Raw genomic sequence first — 27,108 nt, 5'->3', positions numbered from 1 at the left:
ACCATCCTACACCATCCTACACCAAAAACACCATCCTACACCATCCTACACGAAAACACCGTCCTACACCAAAAACACCATCCTACACCATCCTACACCAAAAACACCATCCTACACCAAAAACACCATCCTACACCATCCTACACCAAAAACACCATCGTACACCAAAAACACCATCCTACACCAAAAACACCATCCTACACCAAAAACACCATCGTACACCATCCTACACCAAAAACACCATCGTACACCAAAAACACCATCCTACACCAAAAACACCATCCTATGCCAAAAACACCATCCTACACCATCCTACACCAAAAACACCATCCTACACCAAAAACACCATCCTACACTATCCTACACTAAAAACACCATCCTACACCAAAAACACCATCCTACACCATCCTACACCAAAAACACCATCCTACACCATCCTACACGAAAACACCGTCCTACACCAAAAACACCATCCTACACCATCCTACACCAAAAACACCATCCTACACCAAAAACACCATCGTACACCAAAAACACCATCCTACACCAAAAACACCATCCTACACCAAAAACACCATCCTACACCATCCTACACCAAAAACACCATCGTACACCAAAAACACCATCCTACACCATCCTACACCAAAAACACCATCCTACACCAAAAACACCATCCTACACCATCCTACACGAAAACACCGTCCTACACCAAAAACACCATCCTACACCATCCTACACCAAAAACACCATCCTACACCAAAAACACCATCGTACACCAAAAACACCATCCTATACCAAAAACACCATCCTACACCATCCTACACCAAAAACACCATCGTACACTATCGTACACCAAATACACAGTATCAAGACTTTATATTTTACACACTGACTGTGTAACAGTTTCATGACTTAACAGATCAACTGTCTTACATTTTCTCTCTCTCATTCTCTCTCTCTCTCTGTCTGTCTGTCTGTCTGTCTGTAAGTGTGTGTAGGAGATGTGTGTATATAGAGATCCAGACAGAACCCTTGCCCCAGTTGTTGAGGATGGTGTCGGCCGTTACGCTGCAGCTCGGACTGCAAAACTGCCTGTGCCTCTGCTCCAAAGTCCAACCTCCACTCATCTCCCCCCTCGTCCTCCTGTCCAGTGGCCCAGCCCATGAGCAGGACGCAGACTGGTGGAGCTCTTCATCACCCAGCAGGGGGCGGGGCTAACCAGGGGGAGGTGGAGTTAACAGAGAGGCTATGTGTATTTGAATAGAAAGAGTGTGTGTCTGCGTTCACGGCTGCCAAAATGATTTTATTTAACCAGCGCACATTAAACAGAACATACTCTCACATTTGCATGTTATTGCTTATTTTAAAGTTTTCTGATGATTATTCTGGATTTACTTTTTTATGCAATATTACTGATTTATTTATTATTTGCTGTTTATTATTACTAATTACAGTGTACGATTACTTATAAATTAATATCAACATCAACAATAATAATAGTTAATATTAATATGATTTTAAATGACGTGTGTGTGGTGATGATGTCAGACAGCGGCGGTGTGACTCCGCCTCCTTGGTGGCTCGAGTCTCTGATGAACATCTGTTTCTCTGAGCTGGACTTCAGCATCTGCACCGTCACTGTCTCCCTCCTCATGGACCTTGTGGGTCTGACGCAGTCCGTCGCCATAATGACAGCAGAACGGGTGGGCGTGGCCGACTCCGCCCAGCCAATGAGCCCGAGCCAGGGTTGTGTTGCCGTGGTGATCAGGCTGCCGCTCACACAGGGGATGTCACATTGCTGACAAAACAGACTTCTTCAAGGTGAAACGTTAATCTGTCTTCATTTCTTTCATCCCTCTCTCACTCTTTTCTCCTTCCTCTCTTTCCTTTTTTCTTTATCTGTCTCTCTTCCTCTTCTTTTCCACGGTTTCTCCTGCTTTTTAGTAATTGTGTCCTACCTTTTTGTTCCCCTACCATGATTTCTTTCTCTTTCATATTTATCATTTTTATTGTTCCTTTTTTGCTCTTTCTTTCTCTCCATTATTTTTTACATTTCTTTTCTTCTCACTTGTTTGTTTCAAACTTTATCTGTCAGTCGCTCATGTAATGTGTTTGTCTTTCACTTTTTGTTTTCCCTCTTGATTTCTGCTTTTCATTATTTCTATTTAATTTTCATTCATATCTCTCTCTCTATCATTCTCTCTCTCATCCTCTCTCTATCTCTCACTCACAGACAAACACATTCTCTCTCTCTCATCCTCTCTCACACACACACATTCTGTCTCTCCTTTTCCTTTACTCTTTGTCATTATTTTATGTCCTTTTTTCCTAATCCGTGTTTTTTTTTTCTTGTTTGATTGTAGTGTAATTGAATCTGGTGTGTTTATAGTATTATCCGAAAGTCTCTTGCTGTGGATCCGCTGGTATTAATGCTGCACTCCGTTGTACTCGAGCTCTGAAAGTACAGAACCAGTTTTCCGGCGTTCCGATCTAAAGGCGTTCTGGCTCAGAAATAATGGTGGATACTCTGACAAGGTCATATTTGAGTTTGATAAACCTATTAATAAGACTTACATGAATTATTCCTGTGATGTACAGAGAGAAATGATGTATAATCGTCGTCCCCTGTCTTCATCTTTGCTTGTAAATATGATCCGTTACAGTGATTTTATCACATTAGTGAATTTGGGCTAAAATCAGCGGAATTACGTCACGAACCTAAACTTATGACATAAAAGCTACAAGTCATCAAAGTCCGGTTTCATCACATAGAAAATAACGTGAAGGGAATTCTGTTTAGCGTTGACCACATGAGTGCCGCCATGTCATTGTGATCTCAGGTATGTGTACGTGTGTGTGTGAGAGCTCTCAGGACTGTTCTATCACACGTCTCCACGAGGGACGTTGTGGTTTTACAAGTTTCAGTACAACGGCTTGCGGCATAAGAGGGGAAACAAAAGGCAAATTCAGTAGTTTGACTGCTTCAGAGTGGTTAATTTGATTCTCGAGAACAAAAGGATGCTGATGAAGGAAGAGGTTCATTTGTATGTCTCAGACGTTGGCAGGAGGTGTGAGGTAGAATCTGGTGCTCTGTGAGCTCTGAGGGACTCTGTAGGGATCGTCTCGGGGAGCAGCGTACTCTGCCATGTTGGGTAAACCAGACAGCACACAGAAGCTCAGACCACAGCGAGAAATCCCCATGTTTTCGATTGCATGCCATTCAGAAGTCTGCTTATCATAACACTCCACTTCATCCATGGAGGTAGAGCCGTTATCTCCTCCAGCAATGAACAGGAGATCGTCCAGCACCTCAATGCCGAAGTTGCTGCGCTTGTTGTTCATGGCTGGACCTTGTGTCCACATGTTGGTCTGAGGATTATACAACTCTACATTGCTTATTTGATTAACACCATCATTTCCCCCGACAGCGTAAACCCATCCTCCGTACGCAACCACGCCCAGTCCACGCCTTCTGATCATCATGGGGGTGATGAGGGTCCACGCTCCCGTCTGAGGACTGTAATACTCCCCCGTGAACAAACACCCGCTCCCGTCAAACCCTCCGCATATGTACACTTTGCCATTCAGTACTGTAGCGCTAGAGTCACCCCTTGGTTCGTGCATCGGCGCGATCATGCATCACCGATCATTCTCAGGTTCATATCGCTCTACTGTATTCAGATGTTCGAAGCCATCAAATCCTCCCATCGCATAGATACGACTGTCCAGCACACACACGCTCACGTCACACCGGCAAGAGTGCATGGGGTTCACCTGAGCCCAGGTTCTGGTGATGGGGTCAAACCTTCTCACACTGTTGAGGAAACCCTCACTGTTGAATCCTCCGATGCAGTACACGAAGCCATTCAGATACACCGTCCCGTGATAGGCTCGTGGACTCTCGTCGTTGCATGTGACGTTGACCCAGCGTGCTGCTCGCGTATCATACGCTTCTATGTTTGTTGTACAAACATTTGTACAGTTGTATTGAGTTGTATTGAGATTCTTGTGGCCATAGCCACCGATGGCCAGCAGAACGGCGCCAGACAGGCGGAGTCTCTGGAGATCAGAGCTGAAGGAAGGCTCGGGTTGAGGTCATCGATGCCCATCAGAACTCTGGTGACGATCAGCTTACATGTCATGTTGTCCATCACTAAAACGTTGTTGCTCACATTGTTCATAAGGTAATCATGTGTCAATAGCCCCAGACGCACCCTGGGCAGTAACACTCCTATGTGCGCTTTCCGTTTCCATGGCGCATGTTTGATCCACTGTAAGATGGCTTCAAACACCACGCTCTCCTGTTTCACGTTCAGTTCGTCCTTCTCGATGATCTCGCTCAGCTGCTCGACCGTCAGATCCAGGAACTCCTCAGAGAGGCGCACCGTCTCCTCAAAGTTGTGCAAGATAAACCGGAAGGCCTGCTGCTTCAACCTCTCGCAGAAGTAGGAGTGAGCTAAACGACAGATGTTAACGCAGTTCTCGGGACACAGCTGAGCCTTCAGGAACATGCAGCAGTTGTTCAGCAGGCTGTTCACCAACAGAAGTAGTTATATCATACACTTTCTGTCAAACTGTCAATCAAAGTGTTGTGTGTGATAATTTATGACCCTCTGTGCTTCCCTGACTGACAGGTCTGTAGGGGTGGTGAGGGGGGTAACCCTATGGAGTTTATCAGATGGTCAATCTGGCTCCTTTGTGTCTGGGGGTGTTGTGGAGAGGTGTGTGTTGGGGGGGAATAGTCCCCCTCCTGACAAAAGGTGTTTATGTTAATGAGTTTGGTTTTTGGTGGGGTGAAATACGTCTGAAAAGAAATAATGTTTTTAATATGGGGCTGTGTTTGTGTTACTTTGTGGCGTTATTTCGTTTGTGTAAACACATTGTTAGAAAAGCATGATGTTTGAATGTGTACATATATGAGTAGAATATTTGTTTTGTGAAATAAATGAAAACAATTGTTGATTATGTTTTTTAGGGATCCCGTTTTACCTTTGAATAAAAAGTTTAGGAGTTAAAGCGTCTTTTTTTAAAAAAAGAATCTGTTTAATGTCCACGCCACGGGGACAAAAGGGGAGTGGGACAAAATCCCTCCTGAGATGTGTGCAAACCTGGTTGCCAACTACAAGAAACATCTGACCTCTGTGATTGCCAACAAGGGTTTTTAAACCAAATACTAAGTCATGTTTTGCAGAGGGGTCAAATACTTATTTCCCTCATTAAAATGCAAATCAATTTATAACATTTTTGATGTGCGTTTTTCTGGATTTTTTTGTTGTTATTCTGTCTCTCACTGTTCAAATAAATCTACCATTAAAGTTATAGACTGATCATTTCTTTGTCAGTGGGTAAACATACAAAATCAGCAGGGGATCAAATACTTTTTTCCCTCACTGTATATATATATATATATGAAAAGATGACCCAAAACATCAGATTTTTACACAAGTCCTTGTATCCGGGTCCGCACTTGTTCAGGAAGTAGAGTAACCTGTGCTGAAGGCCTGTTGTGGTGATGACGCGTCATGACATGTTTTGGCCCAAATCTGCAGTAACTTTGAAAAAGTGGAAGCTCCTCTGAATATTGTGGAGTTTCTTGATTTTGTGTTAATTTCTGTGATCACAAAAAGGTGAAATTCTGGACTGACACATGGAAGATATGGAATGATGACAGAAGAATGTGACTTTGGGTTGTACCGTGTATTTTATTTTATTTTTTTCATGTAGCTTAATTATTTAGTATAAATGAAGGCAAGTGTGTGTTCTGTTCATCTTTGCAATCGTGTGTTCCCTGATAGTCAATGATTGCTGGAGCTCTGGATATAGCAGGTGAGATTGCAGGCCGGAGTCCCATTGCTGTCCAGGGAACCAAAGTCAACCTCCTCTACTCCTGAGACCACAGTGTGACTGAGAGCCTAGACTACATGGTAAGAATCTGCTTAAGACATGAATAGCATTTTTAGCCTCAAGGTAGACCCATGCACACACAGTATGGCCACAAACACAAAGTAGAGCGGTCGAAATCTGAGATATCTCCTCTGCGTCTCCAGGCTACTTGGAACATGAACATGTTGCAGACACAGGATCTTATGAAGTCAGCGCAGGCAGCCCTGGAAAAGAAGAGTCCGAAAGACGTGCCCTTCTCCAAGCTTTAAAGGAGAAGATCCAGGGCTGTTGAAGCTGCGGTGGAACTGAGACTTCATCATCCACATATCTTCAGTTCTTCTTGCTAAGTCTGTTTCTTTTTAGTCTTTTTATTTTTAGACTGGTCAAAAGACTGATTAGTGGAAGTGAAATGATAGATGAACTTTTAATTACTTGCTTTATTATTTGCAGGTGCTTTGTACAGTAAGACAGGGTAACTAATACTCAAAAGCTTGTTTTGTGTGTTAACATGTACAGTAGATGTACATTTTTTTTTTTCTGGTCCTGTGTGACTGCAGAATGTAGTGCAGTTAACACAGTAAATTTCCTTGGATGCTCACTTTTAATTCGAGGAGGTCACAATTTGCCCGGACATCTTTGTTTAAATCCATCAATCCGTCACCCACACGTCATTCTGGGGGACGAAGAGGAGGAAGCTGGACAGATAAATTTATTTATTTATCATTGCTGTGTTTCCTCAGTCGAGTGCAGAAAGAAGAAAAACACAACTGATTTAAAATAAAAATATAGAAAACAATCTAATGTAAGGTTCTGATCCGGTTTGCTTTCAGCAGGAAGGCTGTCCTCTTTCCTGTTGCTCTTTCTCTTCTATTAGTCCATTTGTCCAGTCTGAATCGGTTTGATTGTTTGATTCGTCTAGAGACGATTCGGAGTCAAATAATTTTCTAGTGAGAGTCGCACACTTCCAAATGAACTAGACTGAGATGAGTATTTGATTCTCACTAGAAAGTGATTTGACTCTGAATAAACTCGAAATGAATCAGTCAAACTGATTCAGACTCTATAAAAGGACTATGAGATGTGATTAAGATATATATTCCAATGTTTTGCTTTACAATTCTACTCTGTGTGTGTGCACGCATGTGTTTTTTTCAGGAGAACGAGAAACTCTGACATGAGTACATCCTGACCATTGGTACTGTGTACACATCAACATACACACACGTCTCCATGCTGGACATCTCGGGGAGCTTTCACACAGTGCTAGGAATATCCCGGGACAGAGAAACGCACCTCCTAAGTGAGCGAGTTTAGCGTCAACCGGTGAAATTTGCTGTAGCGTGAACACTTCGCCTCTGTGAGCTTCACTCTCCGTCAGGTTCACTGTAATTAGACATAAAATGTACATAATGTTTATTTTTCATACATTTAGGACTTAAGGTGGTTTTTTAAAATTTATTTTTTTTACCCTTCGAGGAACAGAAATGATATTTCGAGGCAGCTTCTTCATCACTACCTGCTCCATTTGACTCAAAAATGCAACGACCGGTTTCAAAAAGTCACGATGTCTTCAGTTCATGTGATTTTACTGTTGAATTTAAACAGGAAATGTGAAATATTTTTGTTCCTTTGTTTCCTCTACTGTCTTTTTGCTGTGATCTTGAACACAGTTGTAATTTAAAAAAAAATAAAAATAAATAAATGATCATTCTAGTTCTCACTTTGCTTGTCCTAATTGTCCTGTATCTGTTAAATCTGTTTCATCTCTGGTCTTTCTGTCTGTATGAACACTTGTAGAAATTACATGTAGTCCATATTTTTAAATGATTTTATTCATGATTTTGAATTTAAATAAAGATATTCTTTAATTCTGTATTTTGTCATTTAATTATCATTAGAAATCAGAAGATCAGATTAAAGCCATGGCTTCTTTACCTGCCGAAGCTGTAAACCTTTCAATAAACCAGTCAATAGATCAACTGAATAAATGTACATTTTTAATTTACTGATTAGATGTATTGATGGTGTTGATAGATTATTTGAAGATTTTTATTGATCTTGAACAATCATTCAGTTAAATATTTTTTTTAAACTTGATAAATAGTTGATTAAATAAATTTAGTGTAATGTACTGAGTCAAATATGAAAACTACAAATAAAATATATCTGTGTATAATTAAAAACCTCACTTAATACAAGAAATTCATATCCTAAATGTTGCAAGTGATTAATATGATCATTTTATTCAGCTGTTTAATTATTACTTTCTAAATAATGAACAAATGAATGTTCTGGATTCATGAGGAATGTTTACATTTTGTGTCCAAACTCAAAAGTTTATACAAAGTGTATATTTATGATAATAACGCACAAAGAACGTGAAACCTCAACATGTCTACAATCATCGATTAATTAAAAAAATTAAATTGAACAAGAGTAAGAAAGTATATTTTTAATTAAAATTTAATTAGAAAGGAGCACTTTTTTATGTATTTGTATATCTTATCCTGTATCGTGTTTAAGAAGAAGGGAATAATGAACCTTTTTATGAAATAATATTTGGGTTTATTTTATTTTATTTTCTCCTCACAGATTCAAATTTACGTCAACGTCCGTTACGTTGGTGACGTCACCGCGAGCGCGAGAAGACGAAGTGAGGAGCAGAAAGCGGTGTTCGTGTTAGTTCTGGCCCGTTTGGACCCAAACTAAAGTGAGTTTATTCGGTTCTGTGTAACCGAACCCGTTCTGTTCTGTATCGTGTGTATGTGTGTAGTTAACGGTGTTGACACCTGTGTTTCAGGTGTATCAGTATGAAGCAGGCGGTGACGGCGCAGTGGTTCACTGTCGGAGCTCGGTTCACTAATGACCGAATCACCGAGGAACCGACCAAAGATAACTCACACCCGCACAGAGAAGAAGAACAAGAGAAGTGAGAAATAACATTTTATAACATTTTTTTTATTCAGTCCTCTGGTTCAATATTAATGTTAATGTTATACAAATATACTAGCGGTGCTAGCTTTTGAGGAGGCAGTCCAGTCCACGCATGCGCAGTGTAATTAATGAGCAAGCTAATCGAAATGAGATTAGCAAATAGGTCGATGTTATTTTTGATTCTATTTAAAACGATGAATTCACTCTGTCAATAACTGCCCAGTCTGAGAATACTGCATGATTTACTTTTATAAGTGGACGTGGCTGAACGACATTTAGCTTCACTGGCTAATTAGAGTTCTTTTGCTAGGTTAATGGCGGAGTCATCCGGCTTCGCGCATGCGCAGTGTGGGTTAAGGCGCTATAGTTCTCTTTTTTGTTTTAACGCTAAAGGTGCATTACCGCCACCTACTGGACTGGAGTGTGGGCAGAAAAAATCAAATAAAATGGGGAAAAAAAATTATACCAAAACAATACTACGTAAATAAAGGAAAATAAAGAGATAAATAACTATATACTGGATATTCAGCCACAGTTCTTGTATACTAACTTACAACCACTGCATATAGACATGTGCATAACCTAATAGACCTATATAAGATATAACCCAGCACACCTATACTATAGCACTTGCATTGGAAACATGCATTACCGTCAAACATTTAGACACATTCATTCTTTATTCACCCCCCGAAAAAAATAAATCCAAAATAGATCAAAAATAATTTAGGATATAAATTTTTAATTTTTAGGATCTTCAAAGTAGATGCCCTTTTTCCAGAAATGTATTCTTGGCATTTCTCACTTGATATCTTGAGGAATTTCCCTGAGATGCTTTTTAAACAGTAGCTGAGTTTATGTGGACAACAATAATCCACTCTTAATCCGATTAAGACCATACTCTAATTAAGAAACTACCATGTAAACAGCAATTTTTACTTACCTTAATCTAATTAAGGTCATAATCGAAGTAAGCAATAATCTAATTAACCCTCTTACCCCGTATGGCTGAAAAACCGGCTTGCCTGTCTTTGATCTATTCCCGTAAGGACCATAGACCGGCTTGGTCGTCTATGCCAAATCCCCGTAAGGCCGATATAGAGGATTTACAGTGTAAACGTTATCCCCGTAAGGCCGGTGTACAGGCATTACTCTGCTATGATTCCTTACTTATTTAATTATTATTTTTTGACCCGGAAGGTTGATGACGTCACGATGTGATTACGTTATTACGCCGGCATTACGATGAAGCTGATCCAAGCGTGAATATTGGTGTACTAGTAGAAGTGAACTAAAAATGTCAAAGCGAAAAGCTAATCGTGTTCCAGCTAAAGTTACACCTACAGTGAACACAGGTACGTCTAAAACAGTGAAAAAAAGAAAAAACACACAGTTACACAGGTGAGAGCGAGGATTCTAGAAGCCGAAACTGATAGAGACGCAATCTCTCCTGATTCAGACCCTGATCCGTCTTCATCTTCAGCATCAACCAGTGCAACTGACACTGCAGGGGTCTTGAGTCATAACGGGACCATTTCTGTGCATTCGTGAAAACACTACCTGCTGGTCTGATTATCACCAGAAACTTGACTTTTGGCGCTAAAATGCATTTATTTATTTATTATTTATAAAGGCATTGACCACGCTGATGCTCGTGTGGTACTTCTAAACGAGTAGAAGGATTTTAGCGAGCATTTTTTCGTAATTTCTCTAGTTAAGAATTGTGCTCTAAGTTTAGTAAAAACACTGAACTGCTTCATTTTCAAAGTAATATTACACAAATACATTATTATAAGTTGTTTCAAGGCCTAAAAATGTTCAAATTAAAATGTTGATTTTGGCCCAGGAACTCAGGGTTGGCGTGCTGTTTCTCTGGGGAATATAGGGTTATGGGACATAATACTGTGGGAACTTAGGGGTAAGAGGGTTAAAACAGGTGGAGTACTCCTGTTTTAGTCGCATTATGGACGTGTATTACAGACATGTAAACATCTTAATCACACTATGAACGTTGTGTGAGAGTTTTCACCGCATTTTGCGACAGGACACGATCACACACGGCAGTTTTACGGCAAACAAGAGAGCTCGGCTGTGTCCCAAATCGCATACTTTCCTACTACAGGCCTGTAGGGGGGAAAAATACATGTATCTCAGCTACTATATAGAAGGTAACTACGCGATTTGGGAGACACCCACCGCTTCAAGCAGTTGTCTATTAGCACGTACAGCATGACAAATAATTAACTGCACTTAAAGCGTTCGTAAAAAAAATAAAATAAATAAAAACACTCAAAACTGTATACGGTACCATAACGAAGACGAACTGTATGTTGATACGTGAAATTCTGGAGGGACGGCGTGGCGCGGTGATGTAATGACGCGGGCTGTTAATCTAATTATGTTCTAAAACATGTAAAACGGGAACATGACAGGAATATTCTAAAAGCGACTCATGTAAACACCTTAATCACATTATCTTACTCAGATTAAGGTCAATAATTAGATTACTGCTGTCCATGTAAACGTAGTCAGTATTAAAGGAGCCTCATTTCACTGCTGACTTTGTTCCCGTCTTAATTTCTTTGTGGGATATAATATATATTTTTTAGGAATACGATCTGCAGATCACTGATAGGAACCAGGTTCTGCTGGTCAGTCACGTTAGGAGGTTGGGTCCTGCAGGAGCTCCTCCACCAGGATCTGTCTTACTCATCCCGGAGTTCTGCTACCTCACAGGTCTCCCTCACAGAGCGGGAGAAACACAGCGCTTAATCATTGTCTGCTTCTTATCGCACTAATTGTTGTAACTTGCTCAGGTCTGACGGATAAGATGCGCACGACTTTAACATCATGAAGGACCTTTCCACTCACACCAGACTGACCCCAGAACAGTGGGAGAACCGCCTCAACAGATTCATCAACAACATGAGCAGGTACTGGATAAAAGCGACTGCATTATTAATTCAATTCTGCTTTTGTCTGAATAGCGTGTTTAACAGTGTACGATGTCACAGAGCAGCTTTACAGAAACTTATACATTCTTTACATTTAGAAATTTATGTGCATGCCAGAGACAAATTTTATAAAAGAAACATTTGTAGCATGCATATAAGGGATGTGTATTTACTTTACAGAGACTATCCCGGGCAACACGAGGCTGAACATATAGCGTGATGGTTTTTCTGATTATATCATTCTTAAGTTTAATGATAGATATACACTACCGATCAAAAGTTTGTGGACACCCGACTAGAATGTTTTTCATGATCTTAAAAGCCTTTTGATCTGAAGGTGTACGATTAAATGTTTGAAATGAACGTTATACCAATTTACGCTGCTGAATTTTTCAGTGAATCTCTTCCAGGAATGCCAGTGTTCAGACTACACTCAGCACATGGGATCTAAGCTTTGAGAACAAGCTGCTGAATCTGACTGGAAGAGTTCTTCCTGCTGAGAGGATCCTACAGGGAGCGAGAGCAGTAAGGGGGACCACAGAGAACACAACTGCACACGACACGTGTCGCACTCTTGCTGAGTGTAGTGTGTGTGCGCAGTACGAGTACAACCCATGTGACGCGGATTGGTCTAAAGAGATGCGAGGGCTTCCTTTGATGACCAGCATGCCTCTGGAGACCTGGCTGCTGTCCCATACGCGCCGTAACGCTGAAGTCGCTCACTCACTGCTGCAGACCCTCAACAAAGTGCCCGTGGGCATCCACCTTCAGAGGCCGGGAATGTGAGCCAACACACTTGACCAGTGTTTAGAAAGAAATTGTAGCCTGTGCCATTACTGCGTCCTGGGCTCCTTTTAAAATTCACTCCTCGTGAGCTTCATGAAAGGGACGCTAGTGTGTAGCACTGTTAATTTCAAATTATTAAAGCGGTCCTCGTCAATTAGGTAGTGCAGAACTTTGCTCTCATATTGTCCGTATTCAGCTGCAGTCCATCAGTTAGGCACAAACGTTTCAATGGTCTCGGCAAATAAACGTGTTTCTCGAACTGCACGCTCTAAAATGAAGAGCTTCTCGACAGCTTTTCTTTCATTCATAGCGGAAGGCAGTGGTTACTGTGCGTAGTGTTTTATTTGAACCAGAGCCATGTTGAGCAAGGATCATGTCTTAATTGCAACATTAACACTTTTTATCCCCCCCCACTTCATTTTTTTTCTGTGTGCAGGATGGAGTACGATGATCGACAGGAGGCTCTGCTCAGAGCTCTGCAGCAGAGAGTGGGGCAACAGGTTCAGATGGTGGGTCTCACACACTGGGTAGAATCAAGTGTGACCATGTAGTTTGTTTAGGATTCAAATATTAAAGTATTTTACTATGCTGAAAATGTCCAGGTTAGCAGCCGTACTTTTTAGGGGTTAAGGTATAGAAAATGTATTGTATTGCTTAGAAAAACCGTACATGTGACTAGTAATGTAACGACCGTTATATTCATTATTTGACTGAATAATTAATGCACTCGCTGTCCATTTTATTAGAAACACCCTCACATTCATGGGGCAGCGGCACGATGCATAAAAAGAACTTGAGTTAACGTTCACGTCAATGCATAAAAAGTTACCGTTCATGTCAAGCATCACAATGGGTGAAAATTGTGATCTCTGTGACCTTTACTGTGGCAAGGTTGTTTGTATTAGATGGGCAGGTTTGAGTATTTCAGAAATTGCTGATCTCCTGGGCTTTTCACACAGAACAGTCTGTAGAGAAAGGACTTTGATTTAAAAATAAATAAAATAAAGTGGCGCGAGAAGAAAAAACCCACATTACTTTGGGTAAATAATATAGATGGCACTAGTGCTGCACAATTAATCGAATATCGATCGCGATTACGATTTTGACGGCCCACGATTAAATGAACATGATCGACTGCGATATTAATGTTTAAAGTTCGTCCTCCGCTAATAGAAAACTCAGCTGCAGATCAAATCAAGCACTTCCTACACTTATAGCCAATCACCATAGGGCAGCGCAGAGATGAGGTCATTTTGTAGTGCCAAAACCCAGAAACGGCATTAGCATTTTATCCCTCGAGCTGCCAGGTTCGCTTCGAGCTCCAGCGCTTTGCGTGAGGAGAAATCATGACATTAACACACTATAAGGTGGGTTTAATTCAAACTTCTTTATTAAAAAATTCCTCACCAATCACAATCAAGAGTAGCAACTGTTCCGTCTGTAAACATACAGTGCACTGCCGCTCTCCTTCACTAACTCTAATTCACTTCATTTAAACTCACGGTTGCCAGATATCGCTAGAAAAGTCAACTCCAGTTTCCATGTTTTGATTTAATCCCCCCAAAACATTATCAGCAGACATGGACACTGTACTGGGGAACTGATCTATATATATATATATATATATATATATATATATATATATATATATATATATATATATATATATAAAAAATAATATATTGGGCATAATATAAAAATAATATATAGTGTTTAGCACGTTCGCCTCACACCACCAGGGTCGGGCTCGATTCCTGTGGCCCTGTGTGTGTGGAGTTTACATGTTCTCCTCGTGCTGCGAGGGTTTCCTCCGGGTACTCCGGTTAACTCCCCCAGTCCAAACACATGCATGGTAGGCTGATTGGCGTGTCTAAAGTGTCCGTAGTGTATGAGTGGGAGTGTGATTGTGCCCTGTGATGGACTGTCCAGGGTGTACCCCTCCTTGTACCCGATGTTCCCTGGGATAAGCTCCAGGTTGGATGGATGGATATATATATATATATTATTATAATAACTTCATTAAATATAAATGAAATGAGAAATGAAATAATGTTTAATTACTATGGGTTGCATTTAATATCAATTTGACATTAAACTTAGTTCGTTATTTCATTGAAAGCTATTAGCCTTTTTCCTAATATGGATCAGTTTTGTGTTAGTCTACTTTTAATTAGGACTCTTTATTGTTTTTAAGATATCTAAAAATAAATATTTTATGTTTGTTTATTTATCAATTAACCAACAGTATCTCATTGCTATTATTTTAATTCAGTTAACAGTGACCACGAGCAGAGAGATTACATTTAACTGTTTATGATAGACTGTATGATTAAAGTTTAAATAAAAAAAGATTGGTATCTGGACCGGTTTCGTCTATAAAAATCCTGATCGGAGCGTCCCTAAGGAACACCATTAAACTAAAGCGCTCTGCATCTGACGGGTAAATGAACTCACCCAATCACATCCTATATGAGATTATTCAGATATCTACACAATACACACAGAGCAGTTCGAGAACTGACTCCAGCCCAGAACCATGACAGTGGAAATGTCTAATAGTGCAGCTTTAAATATCTTTAAGAGGAGCACACTCCAAACAGGTTAACGGTTGTTTTGTGCATACAGTCTGTAAAATGAACTGAAAATATTAGATTTAGTTTATCAGAAGGTAAATTAATGTGTCATGGCTCACACGATGTTCCTAAATTCTGTCATAATTGACCAGCTCAAGTTTTCTCATGCCTACTTGTGTGTTATATTGTGGCATGAGAGAACTTAATAAATGTGAAAGTGCAATAAAAAATATGATATCAATAAAATCAATGAATAATCGTGATAATCGAGATCTCAGTATTAATCTAAATAATCGGGATTATCATTTTGGCCATAATCGTGCATCCCTAGATGGCACTGATCCAGGACCTGATAGCAGCAAAAACACGGTGGATCAGCTATCAGAGATAACAGAAATCAAATATAACTGATGCATGTAAAAGAGACGTGACTGTTCTTTCGCTAGGATTGAATTCGTTGTATTCATACTTTATGTATGGGTTTCTGTATGAAAGTTTAATGGTAAACGAGTGCTTCAGTTAAAATAATGAGCGTTGTAGATCTTAAAGAAAACAATATCGGATCATGACACTTCTAGTAGATAAGTCAAATGAAACTGTTTTTATTTATTTAATTAATTTTTAAATTGAATGTTTAAGGATATTGCTGTTTGATTTTCTTTGTTAAAGTCGTTTCACCTTTTGTGATGTGACACACGCAGTGCAGTGCAACTGCTTCTATGTGATTTTTGTCACAGTATATCCTTTTATGGGTCTAAGCATACGGCATAAGAGAATTTCAGATTAACAGCCTCAGTCTACAGATTACCATTACTTCTTGTTCTGAAGCACTCACTTTAAATCATGTGTGTAAGGTGGTTGTGATCCTGTCAGCCAACCGTAAGGATAAATACGATTGTGTGAAGAAGTACCTGTGTGTGGACTGTCCCACTCCAAGCCAGTGTGTGGTGGCTCGCACCCTCAGCAGACCTCAGACCCTCATGACCATAGCCACAAAGATCTCCTTGCAGATGAACTGCAAGATGGAAGGAGAGCCGTGGAGCGTCGAGATCCCGGTACGGTTCTGTTCTTCAAGCACTGGGAGTTTTTCAAGTAACTGAAATATATCCGGCATTGGGATTTCAACTACAACCAAAATCATCACTTAAAAGCATATCTGATCTTGTAACTGATCAACAGTGGTACCTCCTAACCCTGATGTTATTCTATTAAAACATTGTTTTAGTGACTTCTCCTGCTCTTTCAGTTGAAGCACCTGATGATGTTGGTATCGACTGATACCACGACAGTGCCGCAGGAAAGAGATCCATCGGTGCACTGGTGGCCAGCCTCAACCCGGGCATGTCCAGGTACTTAAAGCATGACTTGTGTGGACTCTGTAAACAGCTTTAAGAAGGGTTGTGTTTAATGAACTATATTTTAGATTTGAACTTTTCCACCAGTCTTCAGAAGAGAGGGCATTACCCTTTGTGGTTCATCGTAACTTTAGGAGAGAGAAAAAGTACAATATCGTTCTTTTAAAATGATTAAAAATGGTTCTCTTAATCTCACACACTGTTCTCTGTATTTCCATTTCCTTCCAGTTGAAGGACAGAATCACAATTTTTTAGACTTGAATCCTCTGAATGTTGTTTTCCTCGCTGCTACCGCCACCTTCATCCTCCTCATAAAGGGTCTGGGCCGTGCTCTGTATGCTATGTGCTCTGTATGCTATGTGCTCTGTATGCTATGTGCTCTGTATGCTATGTGCCACTGCTCTGTAACCATGAGAGCACCGTCCTTCTCTCAGGTGGTTTTCAAAGTGTGCAGGGTATGAAATGCAGTCTGGGAGGAACATCATGCTCATAAATGACCTCGTTACACTGCAGTCTCTTTGAATTCCGACTTTACACTCAGGATGAAATACTCACGCTGCAGTCTGATGGAACGTTGGAGAAAAAGCGAGCAATTTTAGAATTGTCGCTTCAGTTAAGAAGTGCATTAAGACATGGCTTTTTGTTTTGATTTCTTTTCCTCAGCTGCGCTGAAGGCCTACTTCAAATACAACGAATGTTTGCCGTCACGCATCGTGGTGTGGGCGACGGCGTGCTGCTGAGCGTAGTCGACTACAAAGTGCCTCAGTTCACGCAGTCCATCAAGGCCATGGGTGAAGATTACGCGTCTTTCTGATCGCAGCTTCAGGTTGCGTTCGGTGTGTTTTAAACGCTGATGGCTTGATTTGTCAGGTACAACTTCTTCCACGTGAGTCACAAAGTGCGCTTCGGCAGTGTGGCCCCCACTCACTACAACATGGTGTACGACAGCAGTGTCCTCAAACCAGACCACATGCAGAGACTCGCTTACAAACTCTGCCACATGTATTACAACTGGCAGGTAAAAGCCACACACACACGTGTTCATACAAGCCCGCTTTCTACACAACCCCAGATCATGCTGATTGATGATGTAAGGATTGAGGATGTGGTCATTTTCTTTAATCGCACGTCTATCATTAGAGAATCCGCATCGTGTGATCAAAAACGGAGAACGCGCATGAATTTGTTACAGAATTTGTCCAAGATTTTATTGGGAATGTTTCGTACAGTGTTGACGATCTAAATAGCTTAATTTAGCTTAAAACCATGTAATTGCAGGGTTAAAGATACGAGCTATACGAGATCAAGCCTGCGATCGGAGCATCCGTATACTCAATGTTTACAAAACCGCAAGAACGCAAGCGAAATGCTATCAGTCAAACAAGTCAGAGTTAATGTATTGTTCTGATGACTGAAGGAAAATTTTACTTAACGGTTATATCTTAAGGGTGAGCTGAGGTTGTGTATAATTAGTTTAGTAGAGAGAGAGTGAGTGATGTAGAAAAAGGAAATAAAGAATTAACAGGTGTTGTGAATTGAGGATGTGTAGAAAAAGTATATTTAAAGCAGATGAATGAATGTATTAGAAGCCGGGAAAGGTGAGGTTTCCTTCACGTGTTTCCTGGAGGATGCAGTAGAGGGGTGTGTGTGTGTGTGTGTGTGTGTGATTTCCTGTATATGGTTGTGTGTAGTTTTAGAAACATCTGGGACTTGAATTTTCAGTGTGCACATGATAGATGTGCTATATAATGTAATTTAGAAACAGGTGGATTACACGAATATTTTACACTAAATATGAAACTTATTCACTTCGACTGAACATTAAATGAATCTCAGAACTGAGACAGTATTACACAGTCAGTAACAGAGGCCCCTGTGAGAATCAGAACCTCAGGTTTAATCAGTGTTGTGGAATGTGATATGATCAAATCAACAAGTTAGTATATTTGACTTGTACTCAGCACTTTCCTTTAACTGGAGCTGAAACTTGTTGTTAAAGCGTTTTTGGCCTTTTGTCAACCCTACAGTTCTCTGTTCACGTTTTCCTACAAAATGTCACCTCCTGTAATAACACGAGCACTGCTTTTTATTTATTTAAATATTTTACATATATGGATTATATACTTTATGTACGTTTACAAAAGGCTGGTGTAGATTTAAAACGCTCTGAAAGTTTTCACCAAAGGAACAGAAATTATTATTAATTTTTTAAACCGGTTTATGACGCTCGTGAGTGTGGCTCTGTGACATATTTAACACCTTCAGCAAGACTTTAACGCGAACACGCTTTAAACCGGTATTTCCCGTTGCAGCACGCGCACAGGTTTGTTTAAGATTAGCACGCGCACACTTATAATATCGTCACTACAGAGCCCATGGAAATTAATGCTACTTTTAAATGGTTTTACTCTTCACCTTATAAATCTGAATTTCCTGCAGACGATACTAAAGTGAAAGCAGTTCTTCAAGACCTTTGTACCCCTGTTATTGATTTGAATACTGCCATGCAACTGGACTCCCCACTCTCTCTTGAAGAAATGTGAAATTCAGTTAAAACTATGCAGTGTAACAAAGCTCCTGGCCCGGACGGGTTTCCAGTTGAATTGTTTAAAGCATCTATTGGAAAATTAGCTCCACTGCTTTTATCTGTGTTCAACGAATCCTTGGAATGTGGGTCTTTGCCTCTGACTCTGACACAAGCCACGATAGCTCTCCTTCTTAAGGAGGGTAAGGATCCGTCCTTCTGTGGTTCTTATAGACCGCTGTCTCTGCTTAATGCAGATGTAAAGGTGTTGGTGAAAGTAATGGCATCTCGTTTAGAGAACGTTATCCCTTATATCTGAAGAGCAAACTTCTTTTATAAAGGGACATCAGTTGTTTTTCAATACCCGTACGCTCTTTAAATTATTCAAAGCATTCGGCTGAGATTGGGATTTCTTTAGATGCTGAAAAAGCATTTGACAGGGTTGAGTGGGTTTAATCCACATCAGAGAGGAATGATTTCTAGGATTTATGATTTTATTCTGGCGTTAGGTAGTGAGGCGAGTACCAAAATTAAGAATGCGTGGGAAACGGAGTTAGGAGTACAGATAAGTGAAGAGTGTTGGGAATGTGCTATAGGTAGGATACAGTCTACCACTTCCTGTGCTCGTCTTGGACTCATCCAGTTCAGTTTTACACAGAGTCCATTTGTCCAAGTCGAGACTTTCTGCAATATATCCAGAAGTAGAGGACAAGTGTGATAAATGCCATGGCTCTCCCTGTCATCTTGGACATATGTTTTTCTTTTGCCCAGATCGCTATGGTTTTTGGACTGGTTTCTTTACCATCATGTCCACTATTCTCAGAGTAGATTTAAAACCTTGCCCATTCATTGCTACATTTGGGATTCCTGATGCCTCAGTTCTATTACGCTGTGTACAAAAAGATATTATCACTTTCACATTCCTAATAGCAAGACGTTCCTGCGGCTGGTTCATGTAAACAACTCGTACAGTCAGGCAGGTGTTGGTTGTTTAAAGAAACCTTTTAACAAAAAACAAAATAAAAATCAGCTCCTCAATCTTCCACCTCCTTCTGAAAACACACAGATGAAATAGAAATCACACGCTGCAAGGACACAGCCAGGTTCTCTTTTACACACACCTGAGAGGAGATAAACCAGCTGAACTTTCTAATCTTACATTAAACATCCAACAAGCAGCTTTCGGGTCACAGTGAGATATTAATTACAAGTTCCTGTAACGCTTCTTCTGCTTTAAACTCGAACCTGAGGGTTACGACGCCATCTCAAACTAAAACAACTTCTATCTTCAAAGCTCCAGTGCAGAAGAGTTACTCTGACCGGGGTGGAGTATTTCAGTGTAGTACCTTCTGATCGGCGATCAGCCTGCCATCATGCAGCTCACCTTCCGTCACCATGTCCTCCATCTCGGCTGCACGTTAAATGCAGTCAGTGAAACCGGTGCGTAATGAACCTGTAGAGAGAGAGAGAATGACAGTGAATGAGTTCAGATGTTACTACAACACATCTGTGATCTGAGTGCCTTGACCTCAGACATGATCTGCCTGCGAGGTAGGAACTGTGAGGTTAAACGCTGTGACTGTAAATAAACACTTGAACAGGTGTTGACTACAAGTGTGTGCTTACCCTATGCGCTGAAGTTGCTGCCTTAGATCACGGATGATTGCAATCAGAGTCGCTCGTCTCTGCGCCTGAGCTGCCAACACCTACAGGAACACAGCTGCTGGAATAACATATTGATCCTATTGATCAGATGGTTACGTCTCGCCAACACCTACAGGAACACACAGATCTTTTAAACTCACGCATGTTGTTTTACATCTAAACCGTTATCCATGGACAGAACACACACTCTCCCCAAACAATATAAACACAGTAAAATAAAACTCAAGTGATCGAGTCACCGATGAATCGTTAGCAGAGTGGTTGAACGTAGTTAAAAAAAAAAAAAAAAGGACAAGTTTTAATTAGCTGAATTGTGCATCCTTACTGCCGGGTCTGGAGCTGCAGCCTGTTGGCCGTGCCCTACGCCACGGTATGGCGCATTTCCTTCACCCTGTCCTCCTTCTCGACTGCACGTGAAGCGTGAGGTTAAACACTGTGACTGTAAATAAACACTGATAAACAGGTGTTGACTTACCCTACTGAACTTCCAGCCTTAGACTATTGATCCGAGCGATCAGAGCCGCACGTCTCGCCCGCTGAGCTGCCAACAACTACAGGAACACACGGGTCTTTTAAACTCACGCACTTCGTTTTACATCTCCATCAGAAGACGCAGTAGGCCTAATCAAAGGCCAGATAGGTCATCTAGTCCAGATACCTTGTTGTTCACTATTGACTGAACAAACAAGTAAACAAATAAATAATATTTTAAATTCATTTAAGATCTGTTGCACTTTTATTATTATTATTATTATAATTATTATTATTATTAAATTATTCAACTGTTGGTTAAAGGCGCAAAAAAAGGAATCCACAATGCAATTAATGATTAACCACTTTAAATCGAATACATGTATGTTCTAGTATTTCCCCCCAGAAGTTTATGTAAATATAAATAAAAGCTTCTCATTGTTGCCAGATTGAACAATCGAGTGCAATTTGAAACGTTTTTTTTCTTCTGTGCATTAATTAGTTCATTATCAATTTAATCACAGTTTGCTGATTTATTACTAAAATATATTTATTACTAAAATAAAAAAGGAAATCCAGTAGGCAGTGATGTCAATAATTAATACATTTAAATATTAAAATTAAATAAAACTATTTTAGTATTTTCCTCCAGATATTGTACACTTAAAAAAAAGTAAAAGACAAAGAAAAACACAGCTTCTCATTGTTGCCAGAGTGAGAGACTGAATGCAAATTACATATAAATAATTTTATTAGCTCATTATTTGGTTATACTTTGTTCTGATTTATTCCCAAAATGGAAATAGGAATTTCCCTGCTGAAAAAATCAAAACAAAAATCAATCACAACAGAAACCCTCATAGAATCTGTAATGTCCCTGTAGGTCTGCTGGTAATTTGTTGCTTTGGTGGCATGTTGTGTCTAGTGGATACCATTAAGAACCAATAATGGCACTGGTTTTAATGGTTAACAAATTAACACGCGTTCTCCGTTTTTGATCACACGATGCGGATTCTCTAATCATAGACGTGCGATTAAAGAAAATGACCACATCCTCAATCCTTACATCATCAATCAGCATGATCCGGGGTTGTGTAGAAAGCGGGCTTGTATGAACACAGGTGTGTGTGTGTGTGTGTGTGTGTGTGTGTGTGTGTAGTGAGTGGGGTCCACGCTGCTGAAGCGCACTTTGTGACTCACGATGAAGTCATACCTGACAAATCAAGCCATCAGCGTTTAAAACACACCGAACGCAACCTGAAGCTGCGATCAGAAAGACCGCCAGAGAAAGAGAAAAAGATGGATGAACTATGCCTGAACACACCACTCGGGTCACGTGACTTCGGCGTCGATGACCGTTCCGGGAGGAGGGTTGCTCAGTCAACGATTTTCATTATCGATTTTCATCAACTATTATGGATTAGTTGTTGCAGCTCTATTTACAACACATTATACTAAGCATTGTGTGGTATTTAAAGATGTATGTTCAAGGTAATGCAGTTAATACCCATTGCAGTTCTTTATACTTCGGGGTTATTACTCGGATTATAAATGTATTTGAGTGAGGACATTTATCACCTGTGTGCTTTTTCTGCATTGTTATTAGCATACGTACTGTATGATTGAGTAAAATAATCATTAGCCACGTTGTGAAGCTCTGTGCAGTAGCTGATGTGAAAGTACATTTTATGCGGTGGCGAGGTGGAAATATGATCCATACGTATTATGAATGAGATAAGAATGATCTGAGACAACTTCAGACTGTGGAAGTGTTACAATATTTTCTATATTTAATCCGTACGTATGAGGTCAAGAGTGTGACCACCATTATGAGTAGGTCCGATTACGTTCTGATTAATCCCTACTGAATCTAAGATGGACACAACCGCGGTTCTCAGAGGGTCTTCTGGGTTATCAAAGTGAATACTAAAATCACAGACGATTAATGCTTTATCTACAGACACAACCAGGTTTGAGATAAAGTCTGTAAATTCACTAAGAAATTCAGCATATGGCCCTGGGGGTCTGTAAATAATAATTAGAGGAATTGACTTATTTTTTGTGGCTACATAAGTTATACTGGTATAAAGAATTTCAAAAGAATTAAATTTATGACTAGGTTTTTGTGTGACGACTAGATTTTGACTATGGATGAGTCCAACACCTCCTCCTCTACCAGTTGAACGAGGCTGATGTACATAACTGTATCCAGGAGGACTGGCTTCATTTAATGCTAGGTACTCGTTTGGTTTAATCCAAGTTTCCGTTAAACACATTAAATTACATTCCTGATCAGTAATGATGTCGTTAACAATAAGAGCCTTAGACGCAAGAGATCTAATGTTTAATAGTCCTAGCTGCAGATTAAAGGTGCTGGATGTGCATTCAGTATGATCTAATTTTAGGTTAATTAGGTTACTAAAACAAACATTCTGAAATTGTCTATGTATTTGTATAGCTCGGGGAACAGACACAGTCTCTATAGTATGTACTACAGGTGTTGGACTATTAATTGAACATTGCTTATGATGAACGTTGTTATTGTAGAAGATGTACTTACGGTAGACAGTCACTTGGAGTGTAGCGTCTTGGAGATGTTGTCAGACAGCAGTTCCGCTCCGAGGCTGCTGGAGTGCAGGCCATCAGGACGAAACAACCTAGGACGCTCAGAACAGATTCCAGTTATTAACAAACAGCAGATTCTGTTCATTACACTGTGAGGGAAATTATTCATTTTTACTTTGAAATAGTTTTGTTCTTGTTCTGTTTCATTCTCATGTGAGGATAACGACTCAGAAGGCCATGTGATGTCACTGAGATCAGAATGTTTATCTGCTTAAAGAGACACAAACATGTTCTTCTGTTCAATGTTCGTCTAAACATCATCTAAGATCCTAAAACAAAGCCTGTTTGAACTGCCTCAAACTGCTTCTTATCGGTACACAGAATGATGTCATGCTCTGATGTCATGCTCTGAGCTCGTGTGTGTGTGTATGTATGTGTGTGTATATATATATATATATATATATATATATATATATATATATATATATATATATATATATATATATATATATATATATATATATATATATATATAAGTAGTGGTTTAGTACAAGGACTTCAGAACGCTTTCATTATTCTATCCTGCTTTATTCTATCCTGTATTAACCGTCTGAGAGAGGGGGCGTCGCTGCAGGGGTCCCGGCTCAGGAGTATGGGGGCGCTTGCAGGTCTTTAGTTTATTTATCGAAAACATTGGATTTGGTGTCACAAGGATCGCCAGCATGTTTGCGTGCCATGGCTCGAGCTGCTCTCTTAGTGCAGATCACTGGGAAAGTTGCTCTCACACATTGATCTTACACTCATCACACCAGGTCACTTCTATTTTGAATTAGATCCACATGCAACACGACAGCTCATCAAAGAACAGGATATGAAGTTATTCTATGTGTCACTCAAAATTTAAATATTAAACCTATTAGTGTGTCTAATACACCAACTGTAGTGTTGTATTGCCTAATTAATTCTGTGGAGCCAGTCACTGAGAACACTCACGATTGCCTAGCCGAAATTCATATTTCCTCGAACCAAAGTTTGAACTTTTTCGACGTTCCATCTGGAAGATTTTGTGAGCACCCTGCTCTGCCCAATTGGCCGAATTAAAAGCTATCACTACAGAGTGCGAACTGGTTACGGGTAGAATTGCTAATATATACACTGACTCTGATTGTGCCCATGGATAGCGTCATCCGTTTGGAGCTGTTTGAATGCAGTGAGGTTTTAGTAAAAGTGCTGGAACACCACTTTAACATACCGAGCAAATAGTTTAAATGAATTCTGATTGTACCTACTGCGCTTCTCAATGTATGAATTTCAGATGCACATGGTTTTAACCAGTGCGCGAGGGGGAAGTTATGGGAAAAGATAAAACAGCAAGAGGACTGGTCTCTGTACTTACAGGCAATTATGGATAATTATTATTATTTTTTTAAACTTATAGGCAATGGTGAATAATAATCTGAGTGTGAAATTTATGCTCAAAACAATGTCAGAAAGGGAAAATCAGTATCGACAGGGCTCATATCAATGCCAGAAGGACCGTTTAAGCACTTGATGATAGACAGGTTTAGCAGATGGAGGGAGGCAATGCCATCAGCAGACTAAACTGCTGGAACAATGATTCAATTTTTAACCAGAGAGGTAATTCCTAGAGACGGCATACCATCTCAGATTAGCTCTGACAACGGCTCAGCGTTCGTTTAAAAAACAGTGTTACAGTAACTGTGATTAAATTAAAATTTTGATGTGTTTATCACCCTTAGTCACAGGGAATAGTGGAAAAGGTAAGTGGTACCTTTAAGGCTAAGCTTAACGCAATTTGTGCTGACTCTGAACTCTTTTCGGTAGATGCTCTACCTCCTGCACTAATGACCTATCGCATACAGACTAACAGAAATATGCATCTAACACCGCATGAAATGCCTACAGGTCGACCCATGTCTGTGTCATACCTGAGAGGTCCTTATGAAGAACTGCCGCTGAAGTAATTACAGATGGGACTAAGAGCATATATGCAATAACTAACTGCTATGTATGAAGCTATCTCTTCACAGGACCAGAGCTGGGGACTGAGAGAGGAGACAGAAGTTCCTTGTCCTGTGACTCCTGGAGAACAGGTGTACCTAGGGGTGTTCCAGCCCAGAAGGGAAGGGCCATACAAAGTGAGCACCTAGATTAAGACCTAGGAGAAAGGAGGATCAGCTGATCAAAGGGGACGATCCAGTGGTTGACATTGCAGAAGAAAGAACAAGACAAGACATGAGAGAGGGTCTAAATGAAGATAAGGGAGAATGGCAGTCTCAGGCGATGGCAAAGAAGAAGGTCTGTCAGGGGTCGTACAAACAGAGCAGGAGGAAAGAAGGGCTCCTGCTGCTGAGAGCGGTTCTGACGAGCCTGATACACCTACTGAAGGAGAAAGAGGCCCAAGCAGACGTTCCTTACAGGACAACTTTTCCATAATTGACTTTTCAGCCCTTGACTAGTCTCCAAAACAGTACTGAACTAAAACTGAATGAGACGATCAGTGAGCCAGATTGGAACCCTGATCGGCTGCAACAGGATGGAACAGATTCCAGTTCCTCAAGTGAGGACGAAGAAGCAGCTTGATGAGCCAAGCCATGGGTGTAAGTACTAGCTTGACCTCTCCCCAAGGGTGGTCCCCGCGATATGCAAAGTATCTGGGTCGAAGACAAACATTGTTAACACATCCCCTGAGAAAGGATGTGATGGAGTTTTTATTTTTTGCTTTTTCCATTTTTCTATTTTTAAATTTTTACATTTTCTATTACAATGTAATCAAGTGTGATTAAGAGACAGGGTGATCACTGTCATTATTAATCAAACTGAGAAAATTGTTTTGTATTCATGTTTATTAGTCTATACTTGTATCAGCTATATGTGCTTAATCAACTGTGTACTCTACATCACGATGACAACCACAGGCAAGTGCTGAACCAAACGCAAGCTCACGCTTACAAACAATGTCTTGATTTTTGTGGTTAGGGAAAGAGACAGAATCTTTTACTCCTTTCCTGCCAATGGGAGAGGAGATGTTTGTTTCTGGTCTCCAGAGAGAGTGGTTTCAGGATTTGGTCATTGGTAGAAGGCTGACGTGGTCATACATTGATCACTAGTGAGATTACTCTCTCTAGCTAGATGGGGCTTAGTAAGCCCCAGAGGGGGAGAATATATGGAAAATATCTGAAGTGCAAACAATATGTGTAACTGACATTTGGATATGTTAATGAAGTGAATTCAATATGTAACCAACATTTAGAATTATTACTTGAGCATTATCGTATAATCAATATTGGTTAAAAAACATAATCTATATGTACAATCAACGGTTAGAAGCATAATCTAAATCCATAGAACAATGTTTGATCAGGTTCTATTCTGAG

The 27,108-nt window shown here is 40.2% G+C and overlaps 1 protein-coding gene, 1 long non-coding RNA gene and 1 pseudogene across 5 annotated transcripts in view; 1 reads left to right on the top strand and 2 right to left on the bottom strand.

Moving 5' to 3' along the window:
• LOC128634180 (piwi-like protein 1) overlaps positions 1-18,658 on the top strand; it is a 130,972-nt gene extending 112,314 nt beyond the window's left edge. Inside the window, exons 1-9 of one of the 3 annotated variants that reach the window (XM_053684434.1) lie at positions 8,463-8,593; positions 8,684-8,812; positions 11,634-11,750; positions 12,182-12,296; positions 12,372-12,553; positions 12,994-13,066; positions 15,985-16,185; positions 16,377-16,479; positions 17,149-18,658. In XM_053684434.1, coding sequence (XP_053540409.1) covers positions 11,668-11,750; positions 12,182-12,296; positions 12,372-12,553; positions 12,994-13,066; positions 15,985-16,185; positions 16,377-16,479; positions 17,149-17,225 — 834 coding nt within the window. In that variant the 5' untranslated portion in view covers positions 8,463-8,593; positions 8,684-8,812; positions 11,634-11,667 and the 3' untranslated portion in view covers positions 17,226-18,658. Of the gene's footprint in view, positions 1-8,462; positions 8,594-8,683; positions 8,813-11,633; positions 11,751-12,181; positions 12,554-12,993; positions 13,067-15,984; positions 16,186-16,376; positions 16,480-17,148 lie in introns of those variants that run through there. The other 2 variants (XM_053684432.1, XM_053684433.1) reach the window with 2 other exon arrangements.
• Positions 2,374-4,846, bottom strand: LOC128634178 (kelch-like protein 10; annotated as a pseudogene).
• Positions 18,659-20,253: 1,595 nt separating the features above from the next.
• LOC128634197 (uncharacterized) lies at positions 20,254-23,797 on the bottom strand. Of its 2 annotated transcripts, XR_008397484.1 has the most exons (4): positions 23,706-23,797; positions 21,150-21,225; positions 20,636-20,783; positions 20,254-20,462 (listed from the first exon to the last, which is right to left on the bottom strand). It is a non-coding gene; the product is annotated as an uncharacterized LOC128634197 (long non-coding RNA). The 2 variants fall into 2 exon arrangements; XR_008397483.1 differs by lacking the exon at positions 23,706-23,797 and having other exon boundaries at positions 21,150-21,303.
• Positions 23,798-27,108: the final 3,311 nt, after the last annotated feature.

Source organism: Ictalurus punctatus, chromosome 12 (genome assembly GCF_001660625.3).
Source record: "Ictalurus punctatus breed USDA103 chromosome 12, Coco_2.0, whole genome shotgun sequence".
Lineage (NCBI taxonomy): Eukaryota > Metazoa > Chordata > Actinopteri > Siluriformes > Ictaluridae > Ictalurus > Ictalurus punctatus.
This window is presented reverse-complemented; position numbering and strand designations above follow the sequence as displayed.